Below are 18,021 nucleotides of genomic sequence, written 5' to 3'. Positions count from 1 at the left end.
GCCCTCCAGGTGATGGTCAGGTGCCACCAAAAAATTATCTAACAGAATGTGGTATGGCCAAAAGTGGATAAGAATTAAGAGCAGATGCTGAAACTGGAGAAAAATCAGGTTTAACAGATAACATGGAAGGCTCACCAGCTGTAGTGTTGGGCTTTGTGACAATTAATGTAGGTAGTTTAAGCACAGAGTCAACCTGCTATATCCAAATATTTTTAAAATGTCTTAATGCACTTGTGATGTGTCTCCTTATTCATGGCCCTCGTGTGAAAATGACTAATGGGGGAAGACAGGAGCAGTATCTTTTGGTGATAACAAAAGCTTGGTCACACTGTTAAATTTAAGACAAATGGGATGCTCTGGAGTGTACTTGGTGAAACCTAAACAAAGGAGACAAAAAGGGTTCCCTTACTCATAATTACTGTCTGAAGTCGTGACTAAAAAAAAAAAGACTGAAAATTTAAGAGGCAACAAGGGAAGACAAATTAGATAAAAGTAGCAAAGAATAGAAAAAAACAGAGGCAGAATTTCATCCACAGTAGCAAAAACTAACTGAATTCTCTCTCAAAATATAGGAAAATAGCCTAATCCAGCAAAAGTAAGTCTTTTGTGGCAGCTAAGAACTGGAGAGGCAGGAAGATCCGTGCTTTATAGATTGAGCAGGACAGGTTGGCAGAGTGGGAAAATTTAAAATCAGTATGAGTTAGCATCATAGGAAGACTTCATTTGTCATGTAATTCCAATCCGTGCATTGTTAAGTTCTGCTCATTTCTGCAGGTAGAGCTTTACAATACAAATTAAAAAATGTTTCAGTCCTGTGAGAGCTCATTTAAAATGTTTTTGTTCTAGACAACCATATGAAGTTAAAAAAAAGATCCAACTCATAACACATATTAGCATCACAGTTCCACTAGCTTTCACTCGCTATTATTCATTATGTTCCCTTTCATAGCAACTTAATAACAAGCAAATACAGAAAAATAAAGACACCTGAACTGATACTCCCCACACCGGGAACTTTCTGTCAGTCTTGTGCATAAAGATAACCAGTGTGCTGATGCTTTGTTTTTTAAGCAACAAGAAACAAGTATTCACTTTTTAAAGCCTCAAATTTGTGAAAACAAAATAAAATATAACTATATATTATTGGTGCCTTCTTCTATTTCAGCCCTGATAATTTCTTTTTTGTCACATGCTAAACCTTCACATACTGCACGTACCATGTCACTTATACCATACTTTGATTTCGAATCCAACATTATCAAGTCTTCTGACTTGTTTTCAGGAGATGCAAGGAAACCACCTTTCATATTAGGTACCATATGAAGGACAGATATGTGTTGATTGCTAAATCCTTGCTGGATGTGTTCAGTGGCATGGGTGGAATCATTTCTACCTGTAGAAACCACACTGTTCCCTAAAAGTGAAGAAGCTGTTGAAACCGAAAATGTCTCCTGGCCACCAATGAAGGAGCAGTTGTGAAGGCCTGCAAAGTTACTGTTACCAACAGAAGTGGCAGTGGGGGCACTAGTTGCAGCTATTGACGCAGACGAATCATGTACAACTGCTTGATTCACAGAGATGTCCGAGTTCAGCCCAATGTTTGGCAGAAAATTCTGCTCTGCTGTGACATTAAGGAGCAGTGGACCCAAAGGCAGAGGGCAAGGTGCAGAAATATTTTCAGAAGAAACTATATTCACCTGAGTGTTCTGAGTAACAGGCATTAACTGAGGGTACACAACACTTCCATCTGCAGCCTCTTGCTTGATGGTTGTCACAACCTCTCCAGAACCTGGAGTTTTGTACACAATGGTATTGGGTGGAAGCGGAGTGAGAAAAACTTTACCTGGTTGCACTATCATTGCAGTTTCACTGGATGAAGACCCATTTTCTACTGCACCAAGATCTGCCACTAGACTGGCTCCTGTAAATAACAAAAAGTCATGTTAAATAAAACAGATGGATTTCAATATTAAAGATAATTGAAACTAGTTACCTCCCATTTTTCTATGTACAAAACTTGGTCAAAGAATAAGTACTAAAAATGAAAAAAGCAATATGCCTTTAGGTGGGATTTAAACTCAGGACCTCAGCATGTTACTCTTGCCATGTCAACTATAAAAGACATTGTAATGGTGAATTAACACTAAAGAATACTGGATTCCTTAGAAGAAAATCAGGCACCAACAAGATGAAATTCCACTGGTTTAATAAATAAAAAATTCAGATTTAGTGCTTTCATCCACTGTTGTGTGGACTTTCTCAGAATATCTTAAATTAATCAAACATTTAAATACTACTTTAGGTGCCAAAATCCCTTCATTTAAAGAGAAATGCACATTTCATACGTACTTTAAAACTACATAAAAAACTACATAAAAAATACACGATTATACAAAAATCTGTGCAACATATGCTATACATAATAAATTGTGCAAAATAGTTGTGCAACATATAAAGGCAAAACTGCTGCCAAGTCCCTAACCCTAACCTCAATTTTCTCTCTCCCTAACCCTAAAATGCCCCTTCAGCTGTGTAACCTAAAAAACTCCCTACTCAATCCTTAAACCTAAAACTACACTCCCATTCCTTACCCTTAAAAACTTCACTCCTGCCTAAACCTAAACTTCTTGATCATTCCTTAGCCCTAAAACTCCTTTCTCCATTCCTAAACCTAAAGTTCCTGATTGCTTCCTAACTGTAAATTCCTCAATTCCATAAACTTTAAACTCTCATCCTAGTTGCTACCCAAATACCTAATATTTTTGGCTAGGCTTATATAGGCCCTAGGGCCAATAGCCTAGTACCCTCCTATGAACCTATGAACCTATAAGAGTAACATTTAAAATCGGTTCATGATTTGGGGCCTTTGTCCTTCTATTATTTTTGACTTTGTTGAGAATTCTTATGCTAAGAGGATGAGAGGGGATGAAAAATTATCACTCCCTCCCCAGGGCTGCTGCACTTTTACCTTACACAAGCTCAAATAATGTATCCTGGTAAGGTGTGGCTGTTCTGCTCCCCCAGCATGGATGTTGCAGCTGCCAGAGGTCATCATCCTAGTTCAAGCATGAGCAGCAGCCCATACAAACTGCAAGATACTTGAATCCCTGACTGTGAGATGGTGACCTTAGAGCTGCTGGAACTCTGGGAATTGTAGTAGAACCATTAAGCTCCCTATAATGCCATCATACACCCATCATAACTTAAAAAAATAAAATAAAATAAAAGGCTTCACACCACCATAAATGCAGCGACACTTGTACCTTGCATTATGGACAGCTAACAATACTCAGCAGTGGTAACAACATTAAAACCTTTTCTAGAGCTCCAGATATCTCTCTTTTTTTATTTTTTAATTAGAACTGCTGCAGCACCCACCTTGAATAAGAATAAGGACAGAGCACAGGGAACTGTTTATCTGAGGCATTGAATTCCCTATAAACTGTAAATGTTGGTGATATGCTTTGTCTGTTCAGTTTTACTATATCATGTCCATAAACACATAGCCTAGAAAATATACTTACCACTCAGTGTTTAATAACCTTAGCCTGTAATGAGACTGAGATCAACAAAGCAAACAAGGTTAGGAAAATCTATGTAAAGTGGTGTCATGGCTAGCAGTGATACTAAGTGAATGCAGTCTGATTTTCTATGCCTTAGTGAGAAAAGGTCTGTGCATTAGCAATTATGGATTTGTTTAAAAGGGGAGTTCTCTCTAGCCAGCCTTCCACAAAATGCAAGAACAGGCGTTTTATGTTAAACGGTGATGTAGCTAGAAGATTTAAGGACAGCCATAAAAGCTAGAACAAACATATAGTATACATGGGGGAAGGACAACTGTAAGCAGGCCTTCAAGAAAATATACCTTCCGATCTACTGCACCATATTTCTTCATATATTCATTTCAGAAGTATGCTTGTGTACAGTAAGCAAAATTCTTCAGTCATTCATAACACTCATACCCTTTAACAAGCACAGAGGTATAAGGTCTAATTTTACTTAATTTAAGCATTTGATAACCAAGATAGATAGGCTGGTCATATATATGGAAACATAACACTTACTCAAATGTGCACATGACCAAGCACAAATGCTCAATTCCACAAATGATAAAAATAAATAAATAAATAAAATGCAGAGAGCAAACTCCCCTGACCCCCCCCCCCAGCTAATTATATATACCAACTCCAAAAAATCGGACTGCTGTGAAGAAAGGTCCAATTCCCTGATACCCACTGTCCTACAATCTCATAAAAAAGAAAGTTGATTTCCATTCAACTTTACTGGCTTTTTACTCTTGAGTGAAACAAACTGTGGATTTAAGTACCACATGCATACAACATCCCTTATCATCAGGGAGCAGATCTTTAATGCCCTCTCAAAGTCAAAAAAATATAGTCTCCATGAGACCTGACAACATCCCTGGCTGTGTCCTACATGAAACTGAGGTGTAAGCTCTCAGCACCATTAGGCACCCTATTCAACCAAAGCCTGAGCACTAGCTTCATCCCAGCAGAATGGAGGACAGCCACTGTCATCCCTCTACACAAAGGTGGAGCATCCACTGACCCAGGCAATTATAGGCCCATCAGCTTAACTAGCCTGATCTGCAAGGCCATGGAATGCATTATCATGGACCTTACAAACAAGGACACTGGCAACCTCCAAACACTTGACCCCACACAGTTTGGTTTTGTCAAAGGGAGATCATGCCTGTTAAACTTGGTTGACTTCTTCAAAACAGTCACCAAAGCCATGGACGAGGGGAATAGAGCGCATACAGTCTACCTTGACCTATCCAAAGCCTTCAACACTATTCCCCACTCCCGTATAATTGATAAACTCTCCCAGCTATTCATCAACCCGTATGTTGCCACATGGGTAGCTAACTGGCTCACTGATAGCACCCACTCAGTCAAAATAGGGGAAGCCACCTCTAGTACTCCACCTGTAATGAGTTGAGTACCCCAAGGATCAGTCTTGGGGCCTCTACTGTTTGGCATATACTTTTCTAAGGTGCAAGCCAAAACCAGTGGTCTGTGGCTGACCAAGTTTGCAGATGATTGCAAGCTAGGTGCTGTCTTAAATTCCCCTAGTGATATGAACATCCTCCAAGAGGGCCTTACAAAAACTAATGACTGGTGCCAGAAGCATGGCCTCAAACTGAATGCCAAGAAATGCATCATTACCCCCTTTGGGGAAAACAGCATCCCCACTAATTATCACATTAATAACAATGTACCAAGCACACAGTCAGTTGTGAGGGACTTGGGCACCCAGGTTGATAGCACCCTGACTTTTGACCACCATGTTGCCTCTGTTGTATGGAAGGCTTTCTACACAGCCCACCTCATAAGTAAGGGTATTCCATCCAGGAACAAGGAGGTCATAACATCCCTGTACTCCTCCCTTATCAGACCCATTATCAAGTACAATGCCCCCATCTTTGCCAAGCAGCAGCAGGAGAGACCACAGAGGTTCCTGACCAGGAAAATGCAGGGTCTCAAACACCTATCCTATACAGATAGGCTAAAATTCCTCTCCCTCTACTCTGTCTCATACAGACTGCTCAGAGGTGACCTGTATCTGGCATAAAAGGCCATCTCAGACCCAACCTTGATGGAGTTGCTGCACATCCGTAAGTTAAACTCCACACATGCAACCCGTATGCAAGGCCTCAACCTGGTCTGTGACATTAAAAGAACTTGCTGGTGGGATAGATTTGTGTCCCAAAGACTCCCCCCGTCTGTGGAATAGACTCCCTCTCCATGTCAAGCAGAGTACCTCACTAGCTCTCTTTAAGAGGAACCTGGACGACTGGATAGGAAACAGAAAATATACCCCTGGGATCCTACCTGTGTCCCTGCCAGACAGGGGGAAATGGGTGCTGACTTTGTGGGAACATGGGTGAAATTCTTGACTAGGCTTATAAGGGCATCCTGGCCAATAGCCTACTATCATCCTATGAACCTAGTGGGCTACAAAATACACTGTGAGAAAGAGATCTACACACTGAGCCATCATATTATCCAAACTATATTTACTTCTTTGTGCAAAGGTTCATAAAATTCTTCACTTTGAATGAGTGATAACTGATACTTTACGCTGCTGTGCCCATGAAACAGAATATTTCCACATCCTACATGAGGAGATTTAAGAGAAAAACAAGCAGAATATCTTTAAAGAGACACTGAGACCGCTCTGCTTCTCTCTCTAACTGCCAACTCACAGTACCACAGCAACCATCAGCCTAGGGTCAACTCTCAATAGTTGTCACTCTAAAACATTTAGGATGTTTTTCCTTATAACATAAACTCAGAATTACAGATAACTTAATGTACTCTTGCATGTTTCAGTTTTATGCAACTACATTCAGTTTTCTCTAAATTAGTCTTTTCACTTTATTAACAGGTGAAAAAAACACTGTAATCAAACTTTACATTTCTAATGGTGTACAGCAAAATAAGTCCCATTTCCCTACTGTGTTTCTTAATATTACAGACTTTACGCTAAACAGCAACAATATAAAAAATGCAACATTTTTATAAGAAAAAAAAAGAAAAGAAAAAGCAGCATCAAACATTTTTACATTCATCTTTCCTCATGTTTATGTCTCCTTACCTGCTGTTATAGCATTATTTTCAACTTACCCTGTCATCATAACTAAGAAAAACACCAACTGAAGTTTTTAAATATTGCTGGTGTTTACTTGTTAAATTTACATTCTACAATTTAAAATCAGAACCAGCAGAGGTAAAAAGGTATCAGGTAGGAGAAATGACAACATCTTGTAGCCTCCTCCTTCCAAACTAAGGGTTTTCATGCATACATCTCACTGTAGTTGTACTGAGTAGTAGCAGCATTTCAGTAACAACCCCTGTGAGGTAAAAGCAATATTCTACCCAGCATGGTGCTATGAAAACATATAGTAATGTGCACATATCAAACTGTGACAACATGAGACAACACCCACAACATTTCATTAAATAAGAAAGGTTTCTATGTCTATTTTCTGTTCATGGCATTTAAACCTTTCATAGGTTCCCCAAGTACTGAATGTGTGTATGCGAGGGCTGATTTTTGTTTAATAACACTGACTCTTCATATGCATGTACTAATAATCTATTTGGTTTGACTTTCTTAAGAATTACTTCTGCACGGGAAAGCCTACAGCCATAACCTTGTGCCATGCTGATATATTTTTCAGCTGCAAGGATTTAAAATGTGTGCACACTATATATTAGCGTACAGATATAATTATGTTTGTAATTGTCATGGATAGGCTTAACAGCATATTTAAGTGTGCACTGCTACCTTGGGCTACAGCCTGTGCTTGCTGAACCCAAACAAACTTCAAAATGTTAGCAGGAGAGCATAGTTATGGCCACTAGCTTCCCGGGATTCTACCTCCTACACTCAGTTTAGTGCCTTGCAGATTTGCCTTACTAACAAAACTATTAATTAGTCTTGGTTTATACTATTTTGCATTTGCATAATCACACAGCAGTTTCAAGCTGGAGTTAATAATACCATTTCACTTCCACCAACTCTTCTCGCTTCTGTGTACTACACTGTCACCAGCCAGACTAGTCTGGAACTCCAAGGTCATAATTATTTAAAACACTTAAAATAAGCCAGCTCCATCATATTGGTTTATAGTATCTGCATGAAAAGCAGTCACACTTGACAGGACAGATGCCATCAGTTATATCTAACCAGTCATGTGCTACATTTACTTGCTTCCTCAGTCAGCCAGCCACAAGCATTTATAGTTGTACAATGAAATGGAACACATTACTCAGAATTATGACAACACATTGGCAAATATATAGAAAGCATGCATAACTGTTGAACAGGTATCTTCAGAAGAATGTGAGCTACCATTGAACTGTTGCTAAACGTCCATCTATCTAAAGCATGATGGAAAGTAGCTATTTGTTAACTTGGAAATTTGCTCAGTAGCTAAAGAAACAAAGGCAATACAAACATGAGCACACTGTATCCCTGGGAAGCAGGATCCCACTTTCAGTCTCCCTCAAAGTCCATGTAAAACCTACTTCAAAGTTCATTCACTGTTCTTACTCTTGTTCAAAGATCCAACAATCCAAAACAGACAGATGAAATTAATGAATGCATAGTTCTTGTCATTAATAATGGTAACAATACTGGATGATAACCCAGAGGGGTATCCTGTCATGCATCTGCAATGTAGACAGTTAGCTATCACCAAATCCTGACAGGCTTACCTTTCTGCACTTGGTATAACTACACTGGCTCTTCCACTTAAAGCTAGGTCAACATTTGAAATTTCTACCCTAAGGGCTGTCTTTACCTAGAAAGTTTCAATGCTGCTTCTCTGACAAGACGTTTCAATTTTTTATGCTAATACTGCTTCTCCAACAAGAAGTTTCAATCTTTTTATGATAATACTGCTTCTCTGACAAGAAGTAATAACAGTTAATGAAATGCTACAACCTGCTCCTAGTGTGATCATGTGTAAGCATGTGTGTGCATGTGACTGTGTTTGAAAACAGTTCACTTGCATAATCTTTGCTACATCTCCAATGAAAATTACACTTGCCTTAGGTCTGTACAAACTGTCCATAGTATCTGAGCTGAGCACAGTAATGATGTAGTAAATTTTCCAAACAGGTTTGCTGCCAGAGTAATATTTAAATATTTATAATACTGTGGCAACACAGCTCAATAACTATGGAACACATAAACACAGACAGAACCTTCATGTTTATTTATACATTATTTACATAATTTACTAGCATTTGTTTACCAGGATGATCCATCTGGGTATATGAAAAAACTCCTTTTCAGTGGATGTCTGGGGAGAAAAGCTCCAAAGTAAAACAGCAAAAGTAAGAAAATAAAAAAGAAATACAGACATATAAAGATGAAGGTTAAAAACAACGGGAAAAAAAAAACATTCCAAAAGAATACTAAAACAGTGTGAAAAAGCAAACTGGAAATATACTGATAAGATCTGAATTTTAAACATCTCCTTTAGGCAGAGAGATGGGTAAGTAGCAAAAGAAAAGTATTAATGCTTTCACAAATTATACAAACATTCCATTATATATTTCTGCCACATGACAGTGTGCAAACAAACTACAATAGAATGAACAAACAGCAGTGTTCTAACATCCATTTAGACTATTACTTCTCCTGTAAAACCACAGTGCAGTTTCATCATTACACATTATATCAGCTACACTTACTCATTCGCTTGTTGTTGGGTTTTTTTGTTTGTTTGTTTATCATGCACACAACACATCATCACCACCTTTAACAGTCTCATATACTGTACTATTTTTTTTTCATATTTTATCCACATCTCTCAGACCTTATTCCAGAAATACAGAATAGCTTAGTCTTGAAGGTTTTACTGGGCAACGCCTGGAAGCAGAGAGCCTGGTACAATGCCTGTTCTAATTTTGATGCGTTGGAGTTTTATAAAGCACAATAACATTGCCTAGTCTGGGCAAATATATTGCCACTATGCAAACATAAAATATTTAAACATACATTACGTACAAAATATGTGGTGTATGTGGTGTTAAATTTTTAAAATTGTGCCGACACACTCGGTTACCTAACATGTATTAATTACAACATTGTGTAGAGTATGCATCCAAGAACTATATTTGTATGCAAGTGTACTTAGCTTCACATTTCACTCTGGCATATAACTTAATAACAGAGATGTAATTCATCATGAGATCTTCAGCAGGAATCAACACCATTTATGCAAGGCTTGTTTTCATCTGCTTTAAAAAAATAAAAACAACAATGCTGAATGGGTCATGTACCTGCATTACGGTAATGACATCAGCAGCTTGGAGTGGAGAAGACACCTTTTGGCAGCTATAGGTGTTCTGTTTACAAGACAAGATGGAGTACAGTTTATGAAGTGAATGTCTGTAAAAAAATGCTTGGTGTTCTTTAGTGTAATAATATTAAGTAAGCATGAAGCTGGTATCCCATTTCAAATGTTTTATTTCTGATATGATATTGTGGCTTTTCCCAGCTAGTCACTGAGCCTACATAACCTAACCACACTCTGGCAAATGCATGACCCTTAACTGGTTCTGCTGAAACCTACTATGAGCTGTTCTATGTTCAGTGATAGACACATCATATCATCCAGTAGCTCAAAGTCAACATTTCAAGGGAAAATGTCTCCTACAGTGCCTTCCAGCAGGAATCAGAATCCAGTCTATGGAATGAGCATTCCAAGTACTAACTGGATATGTATCACAAAATATGAACACTTCATTACCATACCACTGCACTTTCTCAACAGTGAATAGTAAACCAGCTCCATGGATTACAGCCAAACGTAATCTTTCAAAGTAGCCTGGATTAAGTACAAATCAACATCACTGCAGTCTAACCATCAGCACATCCATTTATTTGTTTGTTTGTTTACAGAGCAAGGTAGACTAGACCAGAAGAGTCAACTTTCAGCCATGACTTTGTTACAACCAATAAAAATTCATACAGCACAATAAAAACAGCAAAGCAAAATGTATGCTTATATTACAATTAACAGGATTAGCTTTATTACTCTCTGAACCTACTGTATTTGAAGATATATATACATATAGATTTGTTTTCATCTCTAAAACAATTGATTGTTTTCATATTCTTTGTATGTAACTGTTTTGGTGCTTTGTTTCATAGTTTCTCAGTGATTGTATCTGGAGCTTTTCTCCCTGGGCCTCCACTGAAAACGGGCTCTTCTCGTGGCCCAGTTGGACTTCCCTGGTTATCAAACTGAAATAAATCAATAAATATTAATACAGAGTATTATAGTAGGAATAATTAAAGCAGTTAACACTGTGCTACTGAAGGAATGAAAACAGAGACAGACCGACAGAGAAAGAAAGTAACAGGTATCACAGCAGACATTAGGAAAATAATAGAAATCTATAGGCACCCTAGTTTGTTCAGATAATGAAAGAATTTAAAGAACTGCAGTGAAGCTTAGATCATATTAAGTAAGAGAAGATTCCAGAACATTAGGACATATTTTTAAACCTTTCACAAACATTAAGACAGCTGATGGTTGTTAGGATGATGTCGGGGAGGGGGCAAGGTTTGTTTTTTTTTTTTTTTAAAACATAGAGTAGATTGTGATTTCTTCAGTTTTATTTTTCTTTAAGAAGCAGAATTTGTCTTGGAGGGCTCAATATACCGAAAAAGTAGTGAAGGGACTTACTAGGATTGGAATGTAATATGATGGGTGACCAAATGGTGAGATCAATTTCATTCCAAAGAAGGGGTTTATTTATATATTTTTTTTTTCACAGAAGGTATGATTTGTGACAATTCTGATGACATGCACGCAAACAAGGCACTTCCCATCACAACACATAAAGCCACATCTCACTGTGTCTCAACTATCAATCCCATAAGGCAAAACACTCTACAACCCAATATTCTGGTCATAGGAGTTTCCATTGTGAGGTGCACTGACGTCCATCTTACCAGGCTGGATAAGGAGAAGGTTACCATTAGTTGCTTGTCAGGGGCCAACATTCACTAGATTAAGCAAGCACTCAGGTCACTTACCCCTAAGTACAAGTATGACTAAGTCATAGTCACTGTGGGTGTGAATGACCCGAGACATACCTCCTTGGACTATATATAAAGAGACAGACAATATTGAGCTCTCAGAATATGTATCACAGGCAGCTACGAGCCTGGCACTGATCAACATTCTACTTTCTCCAAAGATGATGCCACAATACCAGCAGAAAAGGATCGACTTTGACAATTGGCTTAGCTACTGGTTTCATTCCAAAGCTCCAGTACTTGTCAGTCTGGGAGGCCATGGTTGACAGGACATGCTGCTTTGCCAGGGATGGTCTTCACCTGTCATCTCTAGACTTTTGTATATTGGCCAAAACATTATCCACCCCTATTGTGCCTTTTTTAGGCATTGCCAAACATACAAACCTTCCAACATAACAAAAGCTACTCAGGACAAGCTAAAGGTGTTACTGATCAATGCTAGAAGTCTCAACAAGAAACTGCACTCCCTGGAAGCTGTCCTCACCCCAGAGAATGCTAATGTCTGTGCAGTTACTGGACCATGGTTCAAAGCCACAGAAAGCACCCCGACAGTGCATGGCTATAATGCCTTTCATACATTCCGACCACCCACTGACTATGGAAGAGCAAAATGCAGAGCTGCATCCAGCTACATAAAGGATAAGCACACCTCAAGTCTGGTCAAACAATATGACATGCTTGAGCTACTCCACATCCAACTAACCATGGGAAAAATCTACTACCATATTCTTGTTAACTACAGGTCCCCCACCATGAACCAGGAAACCCATACATCATACCTGGCATTACTAGAATCACTCACCATCCAGCCCAGTAACACATTCATGGGTGAATTTAACTAACCCTTCATTAATTCAGAAGGCATACATGACCATTAACATGCAGGCCCAAAGAACTTTTGACTTTGAATTCAAATGCCCTAAAGCAACTAGTCTGCACTCCCACTAGGGGAACAAATATCACAGATCTGGTACTCACAAATACAGGAGAGTGCTCCATGTCCCCTAGTGTGATGTCCTCAATAGTAAGATCAGATCACAAATTGGTCTCCCTTCAAATAAAAGTAAAATTAGCCCCCCACCTAACCCCCAAAAACTTTAAGAACTTCTCTAAGGTAAATGACTCCCTATCAAGGGATGGCATAGCTAGGTTTCCAAGCTCCCCAAATCCAGAAAACATAAACCCCCCTGCAGAGGAGTACACAAAACCCCTGTATGACCACATAAACAACTGCATAGAAACAGCAGTACCATTTCAAAATAAACCCAGATCAAACCACAAAAACAAGCTACCCTGGTGGACCCCTGGTATTAATAGGTTGTACAACAAAGGAAATAAAATCTTGTTGAGATGTAAGCAAGAGGGAATATGCACAGCAGAGCAAAAAGTACCTCATTAGTCTAAACAAGTGAATCAGGGAACTAGTCAAGTCTCTGACAGCAGATTTTAAGGAAAAATAGCCACCAAAGCTAAGGATAATCATAAGGTATTTTTTCAGTTCTGTCTACAATCTAAAGGTTGACAGCCAACAATGTGCAGAATCAGTTGTAGATGGCATTAACTATACTCATCCAGAAGATATAGTAAATCTGCTAACCAACAAATTCAGCTCAAATTTCACCGCATCACCCCCCCACCCCCAGTTCTTCCCAAGAAATACTCTACACCACTCCACTTCCAGTTATCACCAAAGAACAAGTTGCCTCTGCACTCTCTAAAGCTAAAAACACGGCTTCAGTGGGGTCTAACAATAAACCAGGTTGTCTCTTAAACAGCTTAAATCAGAACTCAAAAGGCCCATTAAGATCTCTATTTAACCACAGCCTCCGGAGTCGCATTGTCCCGATAGAGTGGAGGACAGTAACAGTCATTCTTCTGCATAAAGGGGTATCATCTACTGACATCAAACTTATGGGTCTGTAATTTCTGACTACTTTTACATGCAAGACCATGGAAAGAATAATTACGGACCTGATAAATAATGACATAGGAAACCTCCAAACAATGGACCTGGCACAATTTGGCTTTGTCAAGAGCAGGTCATGCCTACTGAATCTGGTGTATTTCTTTATTATGTTGAGAAAGTCACTAAGGCCATAGATGAGTGTAAAAAGTACAGTTGTGTAAAATATTACCATAACAGTAGTTGTCCTTGCCTTCACTGCTGCAGTATTCTTTACAAATGGGATTCCCTGCCATGAAGCCCACCGTCCGACCAGTTTACCAAACTCTACCTTTGCTTTAAGGTATGCTGAACATCACCTACACACTCCTTGCATAGCTTAGGGCATAAAGGTGATGTTCAGGCATACCATCCTCAGAACTGATTGCCCCAGTAGGAACCAGCAATCCAAGGAAAACCAAGGAGAACCTGCAGATCCAGGAAGGAAAAAAAAAACTAGGGGGATGGAGGGAGGGAGTGAATACTGCAGCAGTGAAGGCAAGGGCATCTACTGTTATGGTAAGATTTTACACAACTGTACTATGTCCTTACATTCACTGCTGCAGTATTCATTATAAATGGGAGAGTGCCAAAGCTAAAGAAGAAACATGGGAGGAGGAAGCAGCAGAGCCCACAGAAACCATGAAGAATGGCATTGATAAAAGCAGCCCTAGCTCTGGAGATAACATCCAACTGGTAATCTTTGGTAAAGGTGTGCACAGAAGTCCTGGTAGCAGCTTCAAGAATAGAATTAGCATCTAAGCCTTTGAAAAAAGCACCAGAAGAAGCCACAGCTCTAGCAGAATGAACCTTTACAGAAGAATGAAGCCTTACTCCATGAAAAGTGTAACAAAAGGAAATAGCCTTTGAATTCCAAGTGGAAATAGTTTGCTTGGAAAGCTAAACCCAAAGACCTAGGATGAAAGCAAACAAACTGCTCAGATTTTCTGACAGCTTTAGTTTTATCCAAATAAAATCTGAGCTGTCTCTCCACTGTCAGACTGTGGAGAGGGGAAAAAAGTAGGCAAATTAATACACTGATTAAGTGACAACTCATTAACCACCTTGAGCATGAAAGAAGGATTACTGCGCAAGGACACACTGTCCTCATGAAATATCAAAAAAGGTGGACAAGCCATAAAGGCTTGCAACTCAGACACCCATCTGGCAGAAGTAAGAGCTAAGAAAAGAACTGTCTTCTAAGAACAATGTTGCAAGGAAGCTGAAACAGCAGGCTCAAAAGGAGCCTGAGTCAATTTTTCCAAAACAAAATTAAGATCCCAGGGAGGAGGAACAGGCTTCCTGGGAGGTCTAATATTAAGGACGCCTTTAAGAAATTGCTTAGCCTCAAATCTAGAACCTAATGGGGGAGTTAAAAGCAGACAAGTGGAAAGAGATGATAAGTGGGCCTTACTAGAAGAATAGGCCAAACCAGCACTGAGCAACTCACACAAATAAGAGAGAACCAAAGGAACATCTACAGAAAGTGGGTCCAGGTCACGAGAAAGACACCAAATAAAAAACCTCTTCCATTTAGATAAGTAGGATTTCCTAGTAGTAGGTTTCCTGGCCTCTTGCAAGACCTGCGGCACGTCCTCAGAAAAAAAGGTGTCTATGAGGGATCAAAACCCTATCATCCACAGTGTCAGCTGAACAGTGGACAGGTGGGGATGGATGAGAGGCCCCTAGTTTCGTGTGAGGACATCCACCCTGTGAGGTAACTTGTGATGACTGTCCTTGGCTAGATGCAGAAGTAGAGGGAGCCAGTGCTGTCACGGCCAAAAAAGAGTCACCAACAAGGTTTTGGGAGCATCATTTTGAATCTTGAACAGGACTCTCAGAATGAGAGGAAGGGGAGAGAATGCAAAAAGAAACATCCCCTTCCAAGAAAATGAGACGGCGTCCACCTTCCATACCAGAGGACATTGGGACTCTGGCAGAAAATAGAAGAAGTTGTCTGTTCAGAGGGGAGGCAAAGAGATCTACTTGAGGAGAACCCCACTGGTGAACAATGTTCAGAAACACATCCCTGTGAAGCATCCATTTATGGGAATGAGTGAAGAACCTCCTCAGATTGTCTGCTATAATGTTCTGATCTGAAGGAATATAAACTGCCTGAAGAGTCACTTGACATTGGATAGCCAGATCCCAAACCAGAAGTGTCAGCTGGCAAAGACAGCAAGATCTCATACCCCCATTTTGCTGACATACCACATGACTGTGGTATTGTCTGTGAATACCTTGAGAGGCCCCAGAGAGAAGAGAGAATGAAAGGCCTAAACAGCCAGCATAGGAGCCCTCATCTCTTTGATGTGCTCCTTCGACTGACAAGGTGACCACACTCCCTGTACCCTCAGTGAACTAAACATTGCTCCCCATCCCACATCTGAAGCATCTGTGAAAAGATCCTGAGAGGGAAGAGGATGTTGAAAAGGGAGCCCTGGATTCAGAGACAACTGCTGAATCCACCATAGAAGTTCTTTCTTGATACACAGGAGAAGAGGAACAGAAAAGTCTAGCTGATGCGCATGCTGAAGCCACACTGACTTCAGAAACCATTGGAACTTCCTCATGTGGAGTTTGGCCAGAGGGAGCATCCAAATGGTGAAAGCCATGAACCCCAGAGCTCACAGAAACTCCCTGGCTGTAATGGAGGCCGGAGGAAGAAGTGTTTGAAAGAAAGAAATAAGAGTTAATGCCTTTGGTGGAGGCAGTGATGCTGGCATTGGTACCGTTTGAATCCTGCTACCCAGAAAGACATGACCCTGAGAAGGAGTCAGGGAAGACTTTTTGAAGTTTATACTGAACCCCAGGCTCTGAAGAAGAGAAATGGTAAAATGAAGATTTTGCAAAAGAACCTCTGGAGAAGATGCCTGAATCAGCAGGTCATCCAAATAAAGAAAGATTTGGATCCCTTGAAGCTTGCAAAAGGCAATTACAGGAGCGAGGCATTCGGTGAATACCCTTGGGGCAGTAGAAAGGCCAAAGGGCAAAGCACAAAACTGAAAATGCCAGAAAGCAACAGAGAAACGCAAAAATCTCCTGAAAAGAGGATGGATCGGAATATCGAGATAAGCATCCTTAAGGTCCAGAGACACCAGAAAGACTGGAGGGCACAAGAGAGGAGAAAGGGACTGAAAGGACAACATCCAAAAGGAAGGCACCTTCAGAAAAGTGTTTAGTGTTTTGAGAGGTCTAGAATAGGTCTCCAAGTACTTTCTTTTCTGGGCACTAGAAACATTCTTGAATAAAACCCTTTCCCCTTTGGGACACAGGCACCTCTTGAATAGTACCCCGAGACAAGAAGTCTCGAAGAACCTCTGGGAAAAAAGGAAGTTGTTCCCAAAAAGGCTGAGTAATACCCATAAAAGAAGGGCAGGAAATCCAGACCATGAAGTACCCCTGCAGAATGACTGACAGAACCCAAGAATCCTGGGTGATTCAGAGCCAAACAGGAAGAGAAAGGCGAAGAGAAAGAGGAACATGGCTGGCAACAGTTGGACAGTCAGACAGCAACTGGTTTGTCAAGAAAGGAAGGCTTAAGAATTCCTGCAGTCTGAGTGGCCTTAACAGGAGGAGTCCATTTACTACCCTTTTTACCTTTAGAAGGAGGGAGAGATTGCCTACGAACAATGGCTGGCTTAGAAGGGTAGTTTCACTGAAATTTAGGCACAGGAGAAACAAATACATGCTTAAGCTCCTGTAAAGCCTTTCCCTTGTCCTGAAGAGACTTAAATAAACAAGCAGCTGCTTCACCAAACAAAAGATTATTATCCAGAGGAGCATCCATCAACTTAGCCTTAATATCATTGGGCAAAGATTGAAGCCTAAGCCAAGAATATCTCCTCAGAACTGAACCAAAAGCAGGAGCCCTAGAAAAGGCATCTGCTGCATCATAAATACATTTAACAGAATAATGAACTACCTGAGAGGGAGTCCCAAGCAAGGAAAGAGCAGAAGATTTACTCTCAAAGTCTGGAAGATCAGAAAGAAGCTGACAAGCCTGAGAAAGAAGAGCCAAGACACACCTGGAGATATGGATCTGATAATTAACAGCCCTAAAAGGGCTAACAGAGGAGGCCTTAGCAACAGTAAAGCATTAAACGACCACTGAGTAAAGGCCTGCCACTCACTCTGTGGATCCCTAGCAGCAGAAGAAACATGATTAGTTTTCTGTTTTTTTTTTAAGGGGACATCCGTTCTAGAAACTTGAGAAGGCGCAGACTCAGGATAGCATTCCGCAATTGTAGTAGGAACCTCTTCCCTAAAGACAAACTGCGGACCCCTCTAGACCCTCAGAAACAGGCAACTGTGGATCTCCCTGCCTGAAACGGACACCTGCAAAGCCTTGCCAGATTCTCACCGGCCTCCAACCGAGATGTGGTAGAATCTGACAAAACAACAGGGCAAGCCACCGGGTTCAAAATAACCTCAGAAGAAACTCCCAGCATAGGCTGGACAGGGGAAGATTCTGGTCTTACCTTATGCAC

At 40.2% G+C, this 18,021-nt stretch overlaps 1 protein-coding gene across 1 annotated transcript in view; it reads right to left on the bottom strand.

Annotated features, from left to right (window-relative positions):
• Positions 1-1,054: 1,054 nt before the first annotated feature.
• SIX4 (SIX homeobox 4) overlaps positions 1,055-18,021 on the bottom strand; it is a 36,788-nt gene continuing 19,821 nt past the window's right edge. Inside the window, exon 3 of the mRNA XM_044074485.1 lies at positions 1,055-1,921. Coding sequence (XP_043930420.1) covers positions 1,134-1,921 — 788 coding nt within the window. The 3' untranslated portion in view covers positions 1,055-1,133. The remainder of the gene's footprint in view (positions 1,922-18,021) is intronic.

This window comes from Protopterus annectens, chromosome 6.part0, assembly GCF_019279795.1.
Source record: "Protopterus annectens isolate FY-2018-M chromosome 6.part0, PAN1.0, whole genome shotgun sequence".
NCBI lineage: Eukaryota > Metazoa > Chordata > Ceratodontiformes > Protopteridae > Protopterus > Protopterus annectens.
Note: the sequence above shows the minus strand (reverse complement) of the source record. Positions and strands in the feature narration are given on the sequence as shown.